Source organism: Schistocerca americana, chromosome 11 (genome assembly GCF_021461395.2).
Source record: "Schistocerca americana isolate TAMUIC-IGC-003095 chromosome 11, iqSchAmer2.1, whole genome shotgun sequence".
NCBI lineage: Eukaryota > Metazoa > Arthropoda > Insecta > Orthoptera > Acrididae > Schistocerca > Schistocerca americana.
This window is the reverse complement of record NC_060129.1, coordinates 199,820,513-199,838,694: the sequence shown is the minus strand read 5'-3', so window position 1 is coordinate 199,838,694 and position 18,182 is coordinate 199,820,513. Positions and strand designations below refer to the sequence as shown.

Sequence of the window (18,182 nt, the reverse complement as noted above, 5' to 3'; positions counted from 1 at the left end):
GAAAGGGTTATACCCCCACAAGGACATCAAGGAATTTTTTCATTAAAGGTTATATGTTATTTTAGTAAAATTGAAATTGTACAACCTTGGATCACATAGTAAAATTGCTGTCATTAACCTAAGAAACTTGCGAACAACTGGGGGCATATGCCAGCTTAAAAGCGCATATTTAACCAAACCTAATGAAACATGTGTTACTGTGAGTCTTAACACTATAAAAATAAACCATACAGTACTTTTGTAGTCTACCTCAGTTATTTAAGAGAGGGGAACAAAGACAAATTAGCGCGACGGTCAGAGTTTGTTCGCTTGAGACGAGCAAGAAACCACGCGTCGAAGTTGCAATCCAATGCTCAGCTCATGAGCACGCGATAACTGCATGTCAAGACGAGGTCATTGGCCGCGCTGTAGGCAGCGAGCCGGGGAGAAATCTTCCCCCCTTCCATGTCCGATCAGCTGAGCGTATACAAAGCGCGAAGGCGCATGCGCGGTCGAGTCCAGGTGTCACGTGACTATTACACGATGGTGGCTATCACGAATAATGTTCACCAACAATGCAGAGTTTTCCCCGCACCTACAGTCCAGTCGCGGTACGTAAGCGCGCATGCGCGGAAAGTTTAAAAGTTTTGAGACCACTCTTACTATGAGACACAGAGACGAAAGTCATTCAAAAACAAGAAAGGAAAGGGTACACAAGTCTTGTAAATAGTAACTTAGAAAATTTAATTATAAGCTGGTATTACGTAATAAAAGTGAACATACAAGTACATACTGGTCATGGACGGTATTGTAATATTATATTATACTGAGTAAAATCTTAGCTTGTACGGAAGGAGAAAGAAAATAGAAAAAAAAAAAAAAATAGATAAATAATGCAGATATATAACCGGAAGAAAGGCTATGTACACGAGAACAGCACACAATTACATATAGGGAAAAAGCAGCAAAGAGGAAATCAAAGAGATAACGCATACATTTACATTATACAGTAGCTAGCGATTTTCAGAATGAACAACAAGGTAAACGCGGGAATTTTTGTGACTAAGGAAAAGAGTGACGCAAGCTTTAAAATAGGAAAATAATAAACAGATCTATGCAGCGTGAGTAATGAACTGAATCGCTCTCAAAACAAATACCTAGGGTTTATAGAGGGAGAAACACATTAACGTTAGGAAACACCTGAAGCACTCAGCAAACAGCTTTGTAGAATATATAAGCTATACACGAGGGTACATGTACGAAAGCTAAAGTGTAAAGGAGAAAAATAGGGAATGTTGCACATTAATGGACTGTAAGGCAGTTATGTATGTAACAAGAAATATTTAGTTGTAAGTATTATTAGTATAAGGGACGATGCTCAGCACACCCTGAATTATTTTGGAATATTGAAGGAATGGTGCAGGGTACCGAAAAAGGGCCCCACCAGCAAAGTGTATATTATAGTGGTAGATATTTTTTTGTGTATAAACGTATGTATGAATGTGTGAAAGGCGAAAGAAGCCCTGTACATGTACGGAACTTACACAACGTAGAAGTGTATATGGAAAATTAAACTGTAAGACAACCTCGTATAAACAGGTATACCTAACGTCAGGAAACAACTTAATTAAAACTGTAAGACTCTACGAGTGTACGAGAAAAGGTGAAAAACCTGACACAAAGTGCAATATTAGCGATGCTTCACTCATGTATGCAAAAGGAAGGTATGAATTACTTTACCCACTTGAAACATGAAAGGAAAAAATCATGTCAAAATTATATGTTTCACACATATTACAATTTACAGTCACAAAGAATGAAAATGATCTCGCCGCTATACGAGAAACAGGTAAGTAGTGTGATCGACGACCTGTAAGCAAAGGAATCGTCTATAAAATGAATTATGAACAAAACGTCATAAAGAATTTCATGCTGCACTGAAGCTATGAAAGTCTGATTGTTCGTGTACATAGATTTTCATGACAACCGATGCATTAAAATGTCTGTATTTTTTCTCCCATGATAACACAAGACGCCTATAAGCGCACTTTAATTGAAGATGATACACGCAAACAAGGGCGTGCCACTATTATGAAACTCTGTACATAGTAATAGTAGTTACACCCTGAACTTCAAAATTTTATGTTTATATGTCCATGTTAAGGTAGGAAGTTTTATTAGGGTTAATGATTTACAAGCACACCAGAATGTGCTTACGCCCAAAACACTGTACATATTAGGGTTATGCTGCATATAAATGATTATTTCGTGCATTTTCAGATTTTATACGCGAAAAACCGTAGCATACACGTAGTCGTTGCCACTACCCTAAGTAGAAGGTAGAAAATTCCCTTCCCAAGCTTCAGTGGAGCGGCTACAGGTGTATTCTCAGCATGCTGATGCATGTCGTTACGTATGAAGAATACGTAACGGAGGTAAACCTTAACTTATACTCGAGTTCAAGAACGAAAACAAAGGACTTGTTCCTTCTAACAGATTAATGGAAAAAGGCGAGCGTGTGTGTCAGTAAAATCCAAGACGAAGAAGCCACTATGAGTGGTCAAAAATTTTTTCAATTTTAGTCGATAGTTTTTTCCTGCAGTTAATGTAAACAATGTATTGTATGTATTATATGTTATTCCATTGTATGTGATATATTTTGTATTTCATGCCAAGTCCCGTGACTTACAAATTATGTACATTGACCAGAAGTATTGAGGGGAATGAATCTCAGTACAATAGGTAAAAGGGGTTAATGCGAAGAAAAAAAAAGTGTAGTGAAAAGGAAGTTTCGATCGCAATACTCGCGGTTAAAGTGGTGTGTGTAGAAATTAAAATTGTGCAAAGTAGTGCTACGTTGCAAGTGTCAGAAAGCCTAAACAAGTGACAGCGAAAATTGAAGCTTGTATCGTCAAACGACCCATGGCATCACAGTAGGAAAGGACAATGCCAAACAAGTTTGACATGGTACGCTTCTTACCAGGAGCTGCATCGACGGGATCGTCCTCCGCCTCGCACATAGTGTGGTGTGTTCTTTGGGGCACATATTCCAATGTACCTCGTTGTATCCAGTCTAAGTACTGGAAGGAACTACAAAAAGCACACGCATACTGAGGTTCGGAAGTCTCGACGGTACCCGCACGTCGGTGTATATTCAGTGCACTGGCGCGCGCATTCAACCAACGTCGCCCGCTAACGGACGACTAAACAATCAGGCGCGCGTATCACCCGCCCATATTCAACACGGGCTAGCGAACAAAGCTCGTCGCCCCAGAATAAATACAGAAAGCAATACAAGGACTTAATTTTCACCTCGGATGAGGAAGGAAACATTTGTATGTAACGTTGTATTCAGTGTATATTTTATTGTACAAACTTTACTACATGATGTCATTTTCTCAGTATTAACCAGAACTTTGTATATTAGGATTAAGGTTTGTAAATATTAGCATAAGTATACCAAAAAACTGACACACACTCAGAAATACCAAAGAATTCACAGTGCCATGAAAATGAGACAATAAAAATGAAGTTTGTAAATAAAAGACCCCCAAACCTATCAATTGCAAGGTCGACTACTGTATCCTGTCAATCAAATAAAATTTTCTAGTGACAGTATACAGTAGGGGGGCAGTTGTAATGACACATTCCTATGCAGAGACATACGATATCTTAAAAGCTGCGCCAAAGATAAATTGAGAGGCATGTATATTATAATCTTCGTAAAGTTCACATTGGATTCTCTTTTGTTTGATACTCCAAGGAGCTAAGGGACACTTTCGATTGTTGCCTTGTGGAGGATGGACGTGATTTTGGACTGTGCGGAAAGGCAGCCATGTGGTTGGTAATTATGGTTTGTGCGACGAGCACAGCAAGTCTTATTGTGTTGTGAATAAAAAAAAAATAGTGAAAAGTATCGAAGTGTTACGAAAATTATTTATAGTGACGTAGCATAGTATTCCTTGGTTTCCACCGTCTACGTGAAGTGAACCGATGCCGACTCATGATGGTACACACGGTCAACAAAGAGAAGAACATCGATGGCGACTAATGAATTAATATTGTGGCAGAAGGACTAATTCTACGTCTAAGGTGAGAACTCTGATTAAATCAACAATGACGTGGAATTTAAAATATAAAATGTTTTTTATTTATTTCGCCACAAAGGTCCTAATGGAGGTGGTTTGCCGTTGCCTTCCTCCGACCGTAATGGGGATGAATGATGATGATGAAGACGACACAACAACACCCAGTCATCTCGAGGCAGGAAAAATCCCTGACCCCGCCGGGAATCGAACCCGGGACCCCGCGCTCGGGAAGCGAGAACGCTACCGCGAGACCACGAGGGCGGACCTGTGATATATACTAGAAGCTAAATTAAAATACGTAAGCCCACAAGCAAAACACGTGCAGTTTCAAAAAAAGCTTTTGACAATGTTTAATGTGATACATTCTTTTCAACTCTGAAGTTACCAAAGAATAAATTGCAGGAAATGAAATAGTTTCCATAACATGTACAGAAAACAGATTGTAATTCCAAGACTAGGAGACACAAATAAGGCAGCAGTCGAGAAAGGAGTGAGATGGGAATGTATTCTCTGACCTTAGTTATTTGTACATCGAGCAAGTAGTGAAGGAAACGCAAGTGGAATTTAAATTTGGATGGAACGAGGGGGCAAGTAATGAGGATAGCTGAATTGAGTCAAGTGATGCTGAGGGAATCTGATTATGAAATTAGGTTATGAAAATAGCAGACAAGTTTTGTCATTTAAGTTCTTTACAACGTCAAAAATAAAGAGGAAATAAAAGGAAGACTTGCAATAGCGAGAGAGCATTCCTAATAGTGAGAAATTTGTCAACCTCGAATATAAAGAGAACGTGAAAAGTTTTATTTTTGTCATGTTATCACCATCTCGACACATACGGTGTGTTGAAAGAGTGAGCAGCACAAGGCAGACCCCAGATGACAACCACGTGAACCAGCTGTTCGCACTTGGCGTGAAGCTAAACTTTTAGTTTCAATGTGTAAGTTAAAATTCACCCTAACTTCCTACATCATTCATCCTAGAGACCTGCTCTTGAGAAATTTTTACATGTTAGGCAGTCCTTTCTGGAAGTATTTGTCTGGAGCATATTCTACCATGGACATGAAATAAGGATATCAAATAGTATGGACAAAGAGAGAATAGAAACTTTTGAAGTGTGTGCTGCAGAAGAATGGTAAAGATCAGATGGGTAGACTGGAAAACTGATGAAGAATGAAATAGGGGAGGAAAAAAATTAAGATGCCACTTGTCAAAACTGAGGGATAAGTTAGTAGGAAACATCCTGAGTTATTAAGGAATCACCAATTTGGTGACTGTGTGTGTGTGTGTGTGTGTGTGTGTGTGTGTGTGTGTGTGTGTGTGTTTAGGATAAAAATTGTAGTGGGAGACCACTGCTTCACTACAGTATGTAGGTTTAAGTGGATGTAGGTTGCAGAAGTTATGCATACATGAAAAGCCAAAAGCCTTAAGCAAAATAAATCAGCACAGAGGGCTGCGTCAAACCTATCTTCCGACTGAAGATAACAATGACAAATTCCACTGTAAAAAACCATGAGTCAACCTAGTATAGCCAATACAAAGGAGGCAGAGGGGGGGGGGGAGGGGGTGCAGAATGGAGGTAACTTGTTGAAGACAGCAAGAACTGGCAAGAGTTGTAGTGCCATGAGGAGAAGAAGAAGAAGAAGAAGAAATGGGACACCTATCAACTGCTTTCTTGAAATCTAAGAATACAGTATCTGTCTGTTACCCTTCATCGACGGGTCACAGGATAGCACGTGAGAAAAGGGCAAGCTCAAATTCACTCGAGTGGTGCTTTCTAAATACGTGCCGATTTGTGGACACAAGCTTCGTGGTAAGCATTATTCTAATATTTTCTTATTCCTGCACGCAAACCAAAGCTGACAAAATCAAAGCCTTGTTACAAAACCAAAGTTCCACAGTGAAAATACATACATTTTCTGTTGCACTGAAGGGTAGATTAACCACACACAATAAACCACACTATCAGAAACATTGCTATGATGTTACAACAATGAACAACAGGAATTAAATTATTGTACACCAAGCTATTATGGATACATTTCACTGTGTAAAGCTACAGGTCCATTTAAGATTGCACCAGTGCGTGTATCTCAAAATTAAGAGGGCTTTTAAAATAACTTACTACTAACAATGCATGCGAGAGACTTCACTTCAGAATGTATTGACAATTGGAATTCAAACTTACCCACTCAAGAAAACAATTTGCCACAACCGTCACATTTGTGCCATTACATTACAGAATGCACTATGGGGTTTGAAAGAAACTGGGTTGGCAAATAATTTGCCACCAATTTAATATCTGTGGGATTTTGTGCCACAATGTACTACTGCTACGGCCGTATTTACTCAAATCTAAGCCGCACGTTTCTTTCCGGTTTTTGTAATCCAAAAAACCGCCTGCGGCTTAGAATCGAGTGCAAAGTAAGCGGAAGTTCTGAAAAATGTTGGTAGGTGCCGCCACAACCAACTTCTGCCGTCCAATATATGTAGCGTTACACCGGCACAAAGATAAATACTGGTGCCAAAACCTCTGAGTCAGTAAATAAATTTAAAAAAAAGGTGGAAGACGAGGTTTTTTCTGCACCTCGAGTTTCGACCACTGCATTTTCATACATTATCCAACGAAGTAAATACAAATTGTATTGTTTATCTTCGAATGTAGCAGCATTTCAATGTACTATGAAAATCCGACTGGCAAGACTGTTTGGGATGTTTGTCAATATGGGAAACACTACGTTCTGAATTTTTTCCTACCTGTGAGAAGAGATGGTTGCTAATAGGAACTTTTATGAATTGAGAATCACATGCAGTATTCTCTTCACCATAAGAATAATACGAATATAAACATTCTGCCATGTATTCTTTCGTGTTTGCTGCTATCTCATTTAAATCCTGTCTGTATAATAAACTACAAAACTAGATTGAGACAACAGCAAACGCGGAAGAATATACATATCGTGTCATGTTTGTATTGGTATTATTCTTATGCCTAATAGTGATACAGTCAGAAATGAAGCACGGCAGTTGACTAGATTTTTTAAATCTAAGATGACTCTAATTTCTGTGCAGAATGCAATGTACTAAAGAGGCGTCTGCAAAGATTTTCAAATGGCGAAAATTTTTCGATACCCTCTAGTTCAGAACATCTTCTATCATACGCAGTCTATTATTTGGTTCTCGTTGATCATTATCAAAGAAAGCAGCAGTGTAAGTAACAACAAATAGCAGTTTCTTGCCATTGTTTCACTTACGAGACAATTCCTCTCTCTCTTTTTTATTTTTATTGTAAGCGGCGGTAGCTTGCACAAAAGCAAGCCATGCCGTGAGCGGCGATATGTCGTTAACACTCATTATCAGAATGTGACAAACAATGCATGACACAGTACAGTAATGCATTTTCAGCTTAGAGTGATATAAACACCAATAACAAAGAGAATGGCTCTTATCAGATAAAAGAAAAATAAGCAATCGATTCAAACCAGACAAAGCACGTGAAAAGGAAGAAGTATCCATATAAATACGGACGGAGCACCTGACGCATAGCAATGGTTACCTGGTAAAGCTTAACTGCTAAGCTTACGACACGAACCAAACTACTACAGCTGTATCGTCATTCATTCGACCTCAATTGTCTCTCATATTATTTGTTTCGATTTGGAGGTGCGGCCTAAAACTTGTCTCCCCTTGAATTTTGAGTCTCAAATTTCAGGTGTGGCTTAGATTCAGGGAATTTTTTTTTGTTCCTTGATTTTGAGTCTCATTTTTCAGGTGCAGCTTAGATTCGAGTGCGGCTTGGATTCGAGTAAATATGGTATGTTCAATGTTAGCGACATGTTCACATGAATTGTTACCAATGACTGCATTGAAAGAAGCAGGCAATGGTCTTTTGAACTGAATACATCTTTGCACAAGTCATCAGAGCTACATACCTTCCTACTGTCAGCAAATGAGTGTGCAGTCAGAATCCTGTCGTCGTCTTTCGTACTCAAATGCTTATTCAGCACAAAATCAGTGAGAAAACTACGCCACAGTATCTACTGACTAGTAATGGTGTCTCCACACAATCAATGTGAATTAACATATGTGGTATAAGGCTGTGATTTCACGAAATGCTCTGTCGGCATGAACTGCAGGTGAAGACAGGAAAGTTACTTACATTTTCTGAACTGCAGAAGGAATTATCCTCTTGAGATATAACGTCTTGTGTTAGAACACTACAACTGATGAAGTGTGTTGATGTCTCTTGCTCCATCACAATCTCATCACGGGTACCATTTTGAAGATTACTTTCTTCGAGTGAAGTACTGTCATTCCCATCAGAAATTTGTGTAGACCTGAAACATCAGTGTAATTAAATAAAAAAATAAACAAAACAATTAAGTCAAAGGTATATTGACAATGACTTCTTGATTTACTGCAAAAATGTATCTACACGCAGAAAATAACTATTATTGCAAAGAGGCATTGGGAAGAAAATAAACTTGAAGCAATTTGATCCAGATCTGATTTCAGCTTCATAAGATAACAGGAAATTAAGATTTCACTCTTTCTATAAACAGCTTTCAGCAATACCGGAGACATTTGTTGCACTAAAATGTAAATCTGAATTTTTTGTGTAGACTACTTGTACTCAAATGTCGTTAACAGTCAAAAATGTATGTGTAAATTCATAGCCAAAAGTTCTTGTTTATTAAACAAAGCAGAATTAAGCTGCATCGAACGATGAATGATTGTACAGTTTCCTGTACTGCATACATATTTGTGGGCAGCACTGAATGTTCAAGAATTAATTATATTATTCATTCATTAGTTGCCTTACAATTCAATATGAAATAACCTATTTGGGGATTCTTAACAAGTACAGCTTTTCATTAGCAAAGGGATGAAAAAATTTACAACTAATGCTGTGGTGTACCATATTAACAAACTGTCTATAACTAAATTACTGTTACTTCTATGTATGTGCAGTGGGCAATAAGGCATCACTGTTATTTCTGCCTTACACAGGCTAATATTAAAGCAACAATATTTTAAATCACTGCTATTTCAAAGGAAAGCCCCACTTATACTACATATTATCAAACATAATTAATTAATACAATGGAAAATCCAGGATGGAATGTAACAATACCAGAGAAGGAAAGCTGCTACTCACCATATAATGGAGATGCTGAGTCATGATATATATATATATATATATATATATATTTTCCACGTAGGAAAAATATATCTAAAAACAAAGATGATGTGACTTACCAAATGAAAGTGCTAGCAGGTCGACAGACACACAAACAAACACAAACATACACACAAAATTCAAGCTTTCGCAACAAACTGTTGCCTCATCAGGAAAGAGGGAAGGAGAGGGAAAGACGAAAGGATGTGGGTTTTAAGGGAGAGGGTAAGGAGTCATTCCAATCCCGGGAGCGGAAAGACTTACCTTAGGGGGAAAAAAAAGGACGGGTATACACTCGCACATACGCACATATCCATCCACACATATACAGACACAAGCAGACATATTTAAAGACAAAGAGTTTGGGCAGAGATGTCAGTCTAGGCAGAAGTGCAGAGGCAAAGATGTTGTTGAATGACAGGTGAGGTATGAGTGGCGGCAACTTGAAATTAGCAGAGATTGAGGCCTGGTGGGTAACGGGAAGAGAGGATATACTGAAGAGCAAGTTCCCATCTCCGGAGTTCGGATAGGTTGGTGTTAGTGGGAAGTATCCAGATAACCCGGACGGTGTAACACTGTGCCAAGATGTGCTGGCCGTGCACCAAGGCATGTTTAGCCACAGGGTGATCCTCATTACCAACAAACACTGTCTGCCTGTGCCCATTCATGCGAATGGACAGTTTGTTGCTGGTCATTCCCTCATAGAATGCGTCACAGTGTAGGCAGGTCAGTTGGTAGATCACGTGGGTGCTTTCACACGTGGCTCTGCCTTTGATCGTGTACACCTTCCGGGTTACAGGACTGGAGTAGGTGGTTGTGGGAGGGTGCATGGGACAGATTTTGCACCGGGGGCGGTTACGAGGGTAGGAGCCAGAGGGTAGGGAAGGTGGTTTGGGGATTTCATAGGAATGAACTAAGAGGTTACGAAGGTTAGGTGGACGGCGGAAAGACACTCTTGGTGGAGTGGGGAGGATTTCATGAAGGATGGATCTCATTTCAGGGCAGGATTTGAGGAAGTCGTATCCCTGCTGGAGAGCCACATTCAGAATCTGATCCAGTCCCGGAAAGTATCCTGTCACAAGTGGGGCACTTTTGTGGTTCTTCTGTGGGAGGTCCTGGGTTTGAGAGGATGAGGAAGTGGCTCTGGCTATTTGCTTCTGTACCAGGTCGGGAGGGTAGTTGCGGGATGCGAAAGCTGTTGTCAGGTTGTTGGTGTAATGCTTCAGGGATTCCGGACTGGAGCAGATTCGTTTGCCACGAAGACCTAGGCTGTAGGGAAGGGACTGTTTGATGTGGAATGGGTGGCAGCTGTCGTAATGGAGGTACTGTTGCTTATTGGTGGGTTTGATGTGGACGGACATGTGAAGCTGGCCATTGGACAGGTGGAGGTCAACAACAAGGAAAGTGGCATGGGATTTGGAGTACGACCAGGTGAATCTGATGGAACCAAAGGAGTTGAGGTTGGAGAGGAAATTCTGGAGTTCTTCTTCACTGTGAGTCCAGATCATGAAGATGTCATCTATAAATCTGTACCAAACTTCGGGTTGGCAGACCTGGGTAACCAAGAAGGCTTCCTCTAAGCAACCCATAAATAGGTTGGCGTATGAGGGGGCCATCCTGGTACCCATGGCTGTTCCCTTTAATTGTTGGTATGTCTGGCCTTCAAAAGTGAAGAAGTTGTGGGTCAGGATGAAGCTGGCGAAGGTAATGAGGAAAGAGGTTTTAGGTAGGGTGGCAGGTGATCGGCGTAAAAGGAAGTGCTTCATCGCAGCGAGGCCCTGGACATATGGGATATTTGTGTATAAGGAAGTGGCATCAATGGTTAAAGGAAGGTCTTCGTGGCAAACGAATCTGCTCCAGTCCGGAATCCCTGAAGCATTACACCAACAACCTGACAACAGCTTTCGCATCCCACAACTACCCTCCCGACCTGGTACAGAAGCAAATAACCAGAGCCACTTCCTCATCCTCTCAAACCCAGAACCTCCCACAGAAGAACCACAAAAGTGCCCCACTTGTGACAGGATAATTTCCGGGACTGGATCAGATTCTGAATGTGGCTCTCCAGCAGGGATACGACTTCCTCAAATCCTGCCCTGAAATGAGATCCATCCTTCATGAAATCCTCCCCACTCCACCAAGAGTGTCTTTCCGCCGTCCACCTAACCTTCGTAACCTCTTAGTTCATCCCTATGAAATCCCCAAACCACCTTCCCTACCCTCTGGCTCCTACCCTTGTAACCACCCCCGGTGTAAAACCTGTCCCATGCACCCTCCCACCACCACCTACTCCAGTCCTGTAACCCGGAAGGTGTACACGATCAAAGGCAGAGCCACGTGTGAAAGCACCCACGTGATCTACCAACTGACCTGCCTACACTGTGACGCATTCTATGAGGGAATGGCCAGCAACAAACTATCCATTCGCATGAATGGACACAGGCAGACAGTTTTTGTTGGTAATGAGGATCACCCTGTGGCTAAACATGCCTTGGCGCACGGCCAGCACATCTTGGCACAGTGTTACACCGTCCGGGTTATCTGGATACTTCCCACTAACACCAACCTATCCGAACTCCGGAGATGGGAACTTGCTCTTCAATATATCCTCTCTTCCCGTTATCCACCAGGCCTGGATCTCCACTAATTTCAAGTTGCCGCCACTCATACCTCACCTGCCATTCAACAACATCTTTGCCTCTGCACTTCTGCCTCGACTGACATCTCTGCCCAAACTCTTTGTCTTTAAATATGTCTGCTTGTGTCTGTATGTGTGTGGATGGATATGTGTGTGTGTGCGCGCGCGCGAGAGAGAGAGTGTATACCCGTCCTTTTTCCCCCCTAAGGTAAGTCTTTCCGCTCCCGGGATTGGAATGATTCCTTACCCTCTCCCTTAAAACCCACATCCTTTCGTCTTTCCCTCTCCTTCCCTCTTTCCTGATGAGGCAACAGTTTGTTGCGAAAGCTTGAATTTTGTGTGTATGTTTGTGTGTCTATCGACCTGCCAGCGCTTTCGTTCGGTGAGTCACCTCATCTTTGTTTTTTTTTTATATATATATATATATATACACACACACACACACACACAAACAAACTCAACTTGCACACACGTCTGCAATCTATTTTTTATAAGTTTATACAATTTATACTGTTACATTTGCTAAGAATTTCCTTTACTTAATTTAATGAACACAATACTTCAATACTTCACTGATATTTATCATATAACAACAGCTATCTGCAAGCCAGAAGGCACAGGTCTCTATATCCAACACTGTCACTTGTGACAATGATAAAAATAATTTTAAAACTTTGAACAGAATATAAGCAATAGCATGCTTCTTTAAGATTTTCCTTCCAAATCACAGGAATTTCCATTTTCTTATAATCTTGTCAAATATACTTCCCTCGGAATGCAGAACACTACTCCATTCTCCAGGACAAGGAAGTATGTCCATACGGATATTAATTTGTGTCTTTTCTTGTGGTTATATAAATCACAGTATGTCTTCATTAATTCTTACTGTTGTTAGCTGCAAATGACAGGAAGGAAGTAATATACAGGGAACAGAGTTCAGATTCCAAGCTCTTCGATGAGTTTGGTACAGAATAAGCAGTTATCAATTCTGCCTGATTTCTTGTTAGCACATTTTGCTGAATAACTATTTTGTCTTACTTAACTGCATTGCACCAGGAGACAATCACAAATGCTAAAAGAGGCTGTGATTTTTTATCAAGTGAACGTAATGAGGAATACTTACAAGTACAAAATGTTTTGAAGGATGAAAAAGTACAGTTAAACTTCCCATTAACAAAGTGACTATAAAAGATGGAGGCCGCACGTGGATTTCGATGGGCTAGAGTAAGACTCTGGCAATAACCTTTTGCAAAAAGACCATACTTAGATTAATCTTAACCAAGCTCCAGAAACGCAAATGTGTGTAGCTGCAGGGGAATTTTAACACTACTCTTGTTTAATCTGAGAAAAATAAATAAATAAATCCTAGCTTAAAACAATCACGCTAATTTAGAGTGTGTTTCCATATTCTTCACTGAGAAAGAGAACTATAATCACAAAATAATCTTGTTCCACATCACAGTAGGAAATTGCAATTACAACCCATGGGACACACAGATACTCTCCTATATTGATTTTTCAGTTTACAATCTTTTACAGACACTGGTAAGCAGTTACAACATTTCGCACTGAATAACGGGTCAGCAGTCTACTGTTTGATAGTTTCCTAATGATATTTTTAGCAAAGGCTGGGAGTAATATGCTTCTGAATGTAAGAAGCTCATTTTGGTAATTTTTTTCACATGAGGGTTTTACTAGAGCATATTTAAGTCTGTAAAGAAAAATTCCTTCTGTCTTTAACTAAAAATGTAACAAAATCAAGGCAAGCAAGAAAAATTCATAGTCCGTAGGAAAACTGCTGCGGTGAGAACATATAGAAGAGATTTTATGTTGGTTTAGTGATTTATGTACTCTTTGTCACTGACAGTAAGTTGTAATCTGTCACTCTGTGTACTCTAATACTAAATGAAACCATTACTGTGGGAAGTAATACACTGATTAATGGTGTGGTGACCTTGATTTTATTTTCTATATATACACTGTTTTCAGTTTCCACTGAGTACTTGACCAAAAGCTACTTGTCATCAAAATAGTGGCACGTGTGTAGTTCAACAATGTTGGGGAAGAAGAAGAAGAAAGAGAAGATAAAGAAGAAGAAAAGAAAAAAAATTTCAAATTGTGTAAATTATCGTGAGGAACTCCTGTAGAGAACATAATTAGTGTGCTACAGAGGAGTTTCTCAACTACTATGTCAAGACACACATTTCTGAATTATGGCATAAGACCACCGAGAATTCAACCTACCATATAGTATATACCTTGTACTGTAGCAGATAGGACAACATTTAACAAAAACTATGATCCCGAGCAAATCAAAGAATACTCTACTACCTAACAAACATTACATGAAGATACATTAATGCAAGAGCCTGAATTGTAATGTTGCTCAATTACTGCACTAATGAGAACAGGTCAACTTAAAATTAGTTGTGATCAATTAAAATGAACCTTAACTATTTTATAAAGATATTGAACTACAAACTAAAAACATCTCGCAAATAATTTAAATAAAAGCCCAATTTATCATTCATGGAATTCATATTGTAGAAAACTGATAGTCAGTATGATGCAGTCAACTGTAAAGACGTAGGGTTTACGTTAGGAACTTGAATAAAACTGTTATTTGAAAGCAATAAACAGAAATAATTAAAACGTTGTTACAGATGTGTATTTTTGGTAATTTTGATAAGAGAATTTCAATATTTTGGCATGATAACTGTTTCAAAAAAAAAAAATAATGATTTGTGAAGCCAAATTCTGCAACAGTTTCATTAAAGCATTGAAATCTTAATAGAAAATTCAAATAAGTCTGATTGAAACAATGTATATAGTAACTTCGCAACTGTTGGTATCTATACACCAAGCAGCAAGAGTAACTATAGTGATTTAGTATTGTTTCAATTATTGCACGTCAGTCCTAAGCCCCGTTCTATGCACAGAGCATGTTCTATACACAGGGCCTATGTCAGTTTTGTCTGAATTGTGATGCAATAAACATTATTTAAACAAATTGTTATTATTTTGGCTAAATTATTTATTTGATTAACTTGACAAAAACCAATCACCTGACATACGGAAACTGAACCCAGGTGTTATTTTACATAGAGCTAATGCAACAAATCTGAGCTGCAAACCCCAATGAAGATCATCCATTACCAGCAAGTTAAGTAACTGAAATCTATCCACAAAAGGTGGTTGCATTTTAACATGACTGAGGAGTTGGGATAGTTTGGAAACGTGAGGACAGTCATGCTAACCAATTTTTAATTTTCAGGTACTTACACATCAGAAAGACAAAATTTCAAGCAAAATTAAAAGTTATGGACATGGACAGTGTCAACAACATTATCAGTCATAGGGGAAACACACAAACGGACAAGAAAAGTGATGAAACAATTAACTGGAAATTTAAGTACGTGAAATACTGGTATCATAAACACAAAAATAGGTACATACAGTGACATTCAGATTTTTTCTTTGTGCAGCAATGAAAAATATTAGTAAGGTTGTGTGAATTATGACTCTTTATTATTTTTTTGTTGACATATTAGGTGAAACTGCTCATCATGGAAAAGCAATTGGTAGCTAAACAATGTGTACGACTTAATATTTTGTTGAAAAACCAAAACGTTTTATGCAACAACAGTTTAAAAACCTTAGAAAAAGAATTAAGGTGTTTAGTAATGATTTAAGTAATCAAAATTAATCTTTTATTATGAACAATGAAGTAAAAAGAGAGAGAGAGAGAGAGAGAGAGAGAGAGGAAAGAGATTTCAAACTTCAGTAGCCAGGTTACAGAACTAAAAAAGAAATTTACTGTAGAACCAGGGCACAAACAATCAGACACACTGTTTGGCCCTGTAGAAAATAATATTTTAAATGAAGAATTAGATCAGATACATGATGTTAAAAAACACTTGTACTGTTGAAAATGAAATTTTGTTTGGAGATATCGGAAATGTAATTTTTTTTCAAGTGGACAGGTTGGTGGTAGTGGATGTTTGACAACAAACCGTTACACACATCAGAAATGAAAACCCCCAATTTCACATTATCGTTAATGCAAGGTGTTCCTCTATCTACTTACTGCTCACAATAACTGATTCAATTCCACCTTGTACTATTTACTTCATATCAAAATCAACATTTCCAATAGCTACTGAATACATGGTATTACAAAAAGTATGTCCTGTCACACATTAGCATACTTGAACATATATTTATGTGGAGGCACAGCTTCACTACGTTCAAGGCTTTGCATCTATCAGCAAAAAAGTGTTGCTGTTACTCAGTAATTTAAAAAAAAGCAGATCGAGCTCTGATGTCTCACAGCAACCAGCTTTATTAAGGAATACATGCATGATCATCTGCTGTCCCAACACTCTGAAAGTACAACAACAAATCTGAGTCATTAAATACCACACTGCTTTCCAGCTCTGCCTTGTTTTGGTACTAATCCAGGGTCACACATGGGAGGGGCAGATGTGTGGACATACATACCCGAGATGATATCAATACTACAGGACATCTTCATTACTGCTTATCTTTCTTCCGAATTACCATCCCTGCATTTCACAAGGTTTCAGTTAAATTACTCCAGATTTCTACTATCCTTTCTAACATTCTACAGTCAATATTTACAAAAAACGTGAAATATTATAGCAACCACAGTATGCTTAACTGAGTTCTCTATCTTTTGGTGGAAGGTCCAGATAAATTTACCAATATTAGTAACTTCTAATTCTCTTCAAGCCTTTTTGGGGAGAAAAGTTGCACAGCTCTGCAAGTGCCCTACTCTCTTTTAAGTACAAACACTCTGGTGAGATACTACAACTGCACTGTTGGTCAATACCATAAATTTCACAGAAATGTGAACCCAGGATCAACTGCTTTCCATTGGCTGTTTTTTAATTACTTCAAGACAAAGGAATTAAAAACATCGGCTGCCAGTGGGCATTGATGTATATCAATGGAGCAAGTTGAAAATCTGTGCCAGACCAGGATTCGAACTGAGGTCTCCCGCTTATTAGGCAGACGAGCTGACCGCTAAACCGCCCGGACACAGTGTTCACCACAGCTGCACGGACAGCCCCAGGACGCCTCCCGTCAGACCCAAATTCTCAGCTTACCCACACATTTCTGATGTAATGCCCCTCGCCCATTAACCTCGTTACTCACGGCATTTTGGTGATTCCTGCAAGAATTCGAGCTCGGTGTGCATTGGCACTGAAGAGACCATTGGCCATCCTTGCCTCAATTATATGTTTGTCGTATCTGATCTTTTGGACATGTCCGAAAGAACAAATACCACTTTGATTCTGCAGAAACGACAGACACAATGTTGATGCTGCAGGTAGAACAGATACCACATATACAGGGTTATTCTAAACGATGGACCCATTTTCAAAACTTTGTATTTATTCAAGTACAAACCCAAAATGAACAAGCTTTACACCCTCTTTTCATTGGTGTAAAGCCTGCTCATTTTCAATCTGTATTTGAATAAATACAAAGTTTTGAAAATGGATCCACCATTTAGAATAACCCCGTACAATTACGGCGAGGAGGACCAGTCGATCACTTCAGTGAGTACGCACACCACACTCGACCCCTTACGGGAATTGGCAAAACGCCACAAGTAATGAGGAGAACGGGCAAAAGGCACTACGGCAGTAGTGAGTGACGAAGCACGCTGGAGCAGTCCGTGCAGCTGCGGTGACCACTGCGTCCGGACGGTAAGGTTGTCAGAGAATCTGCCCGGTAAGTGGGAGACCCGGTCCGGCACAGATTTTCAACTTTCCCCGTCGATTTAAATCGATGCCCACCGGCAGCTAATGTCTTTAAGTCCTTTCCGTCTCAATTCATAATGTCGCCTGCCTTTAAGAGGAGTTCAGAAAGCTTCAAACTATCCAGCCATATTGAGACACACTGGGAGCAAACGTACACTGTCGATCGAAAAATTGTGAGACTGCTTTGATTCCTGGCATATAAGTGATGACGACACAGTAACTACAGTGGCTAATAGAATTAACAACTGTAAACAACAGACGTGCATTTCACCAGTCAGTTGTGAGCACGCAGTGTTAAGTGACGGAGACACAGCTGTCGTGTTCCAGTGTCCACTTGAAACAAATCACACGAGTCTCCAGAAGGTTTTGAGGAAGACGAAAGTGGACACACACTTAGCCCCGCACACAAACGAAAAAACGTGCACAGCTGCCACAACTTCTCTGGAATGTGAGATGTAGACAATTTTTTTCTGGAAAGAACATCACACGTTACGAAACTGGTGTTATCAGAC

At 39.5% G+C, this 18,182-nt stretch overlaps 1 protein-coding gene across 1 annotated transcript in view; it reads right to left on the bottom strand.

The window, feature by feature from the left end:
* LOC124553556 overlaps window positions 1–18,182 on the bottom strand; it is a 439,905-nt gene that overhangs the window by 76,649 nt on the left and 345,074 nt on the right. Inside the window, exon 44 of the mRNA XM_047127403.1 lies at window positions 8,224–8,401. Coding sequence (XP_046983359.1) covers window positions 8,224–8,401 — 178 coding nt within the window. The remainder of the gene's footprint in view (window positions 1–8,223; window positions 8,402–18,182) is intronic.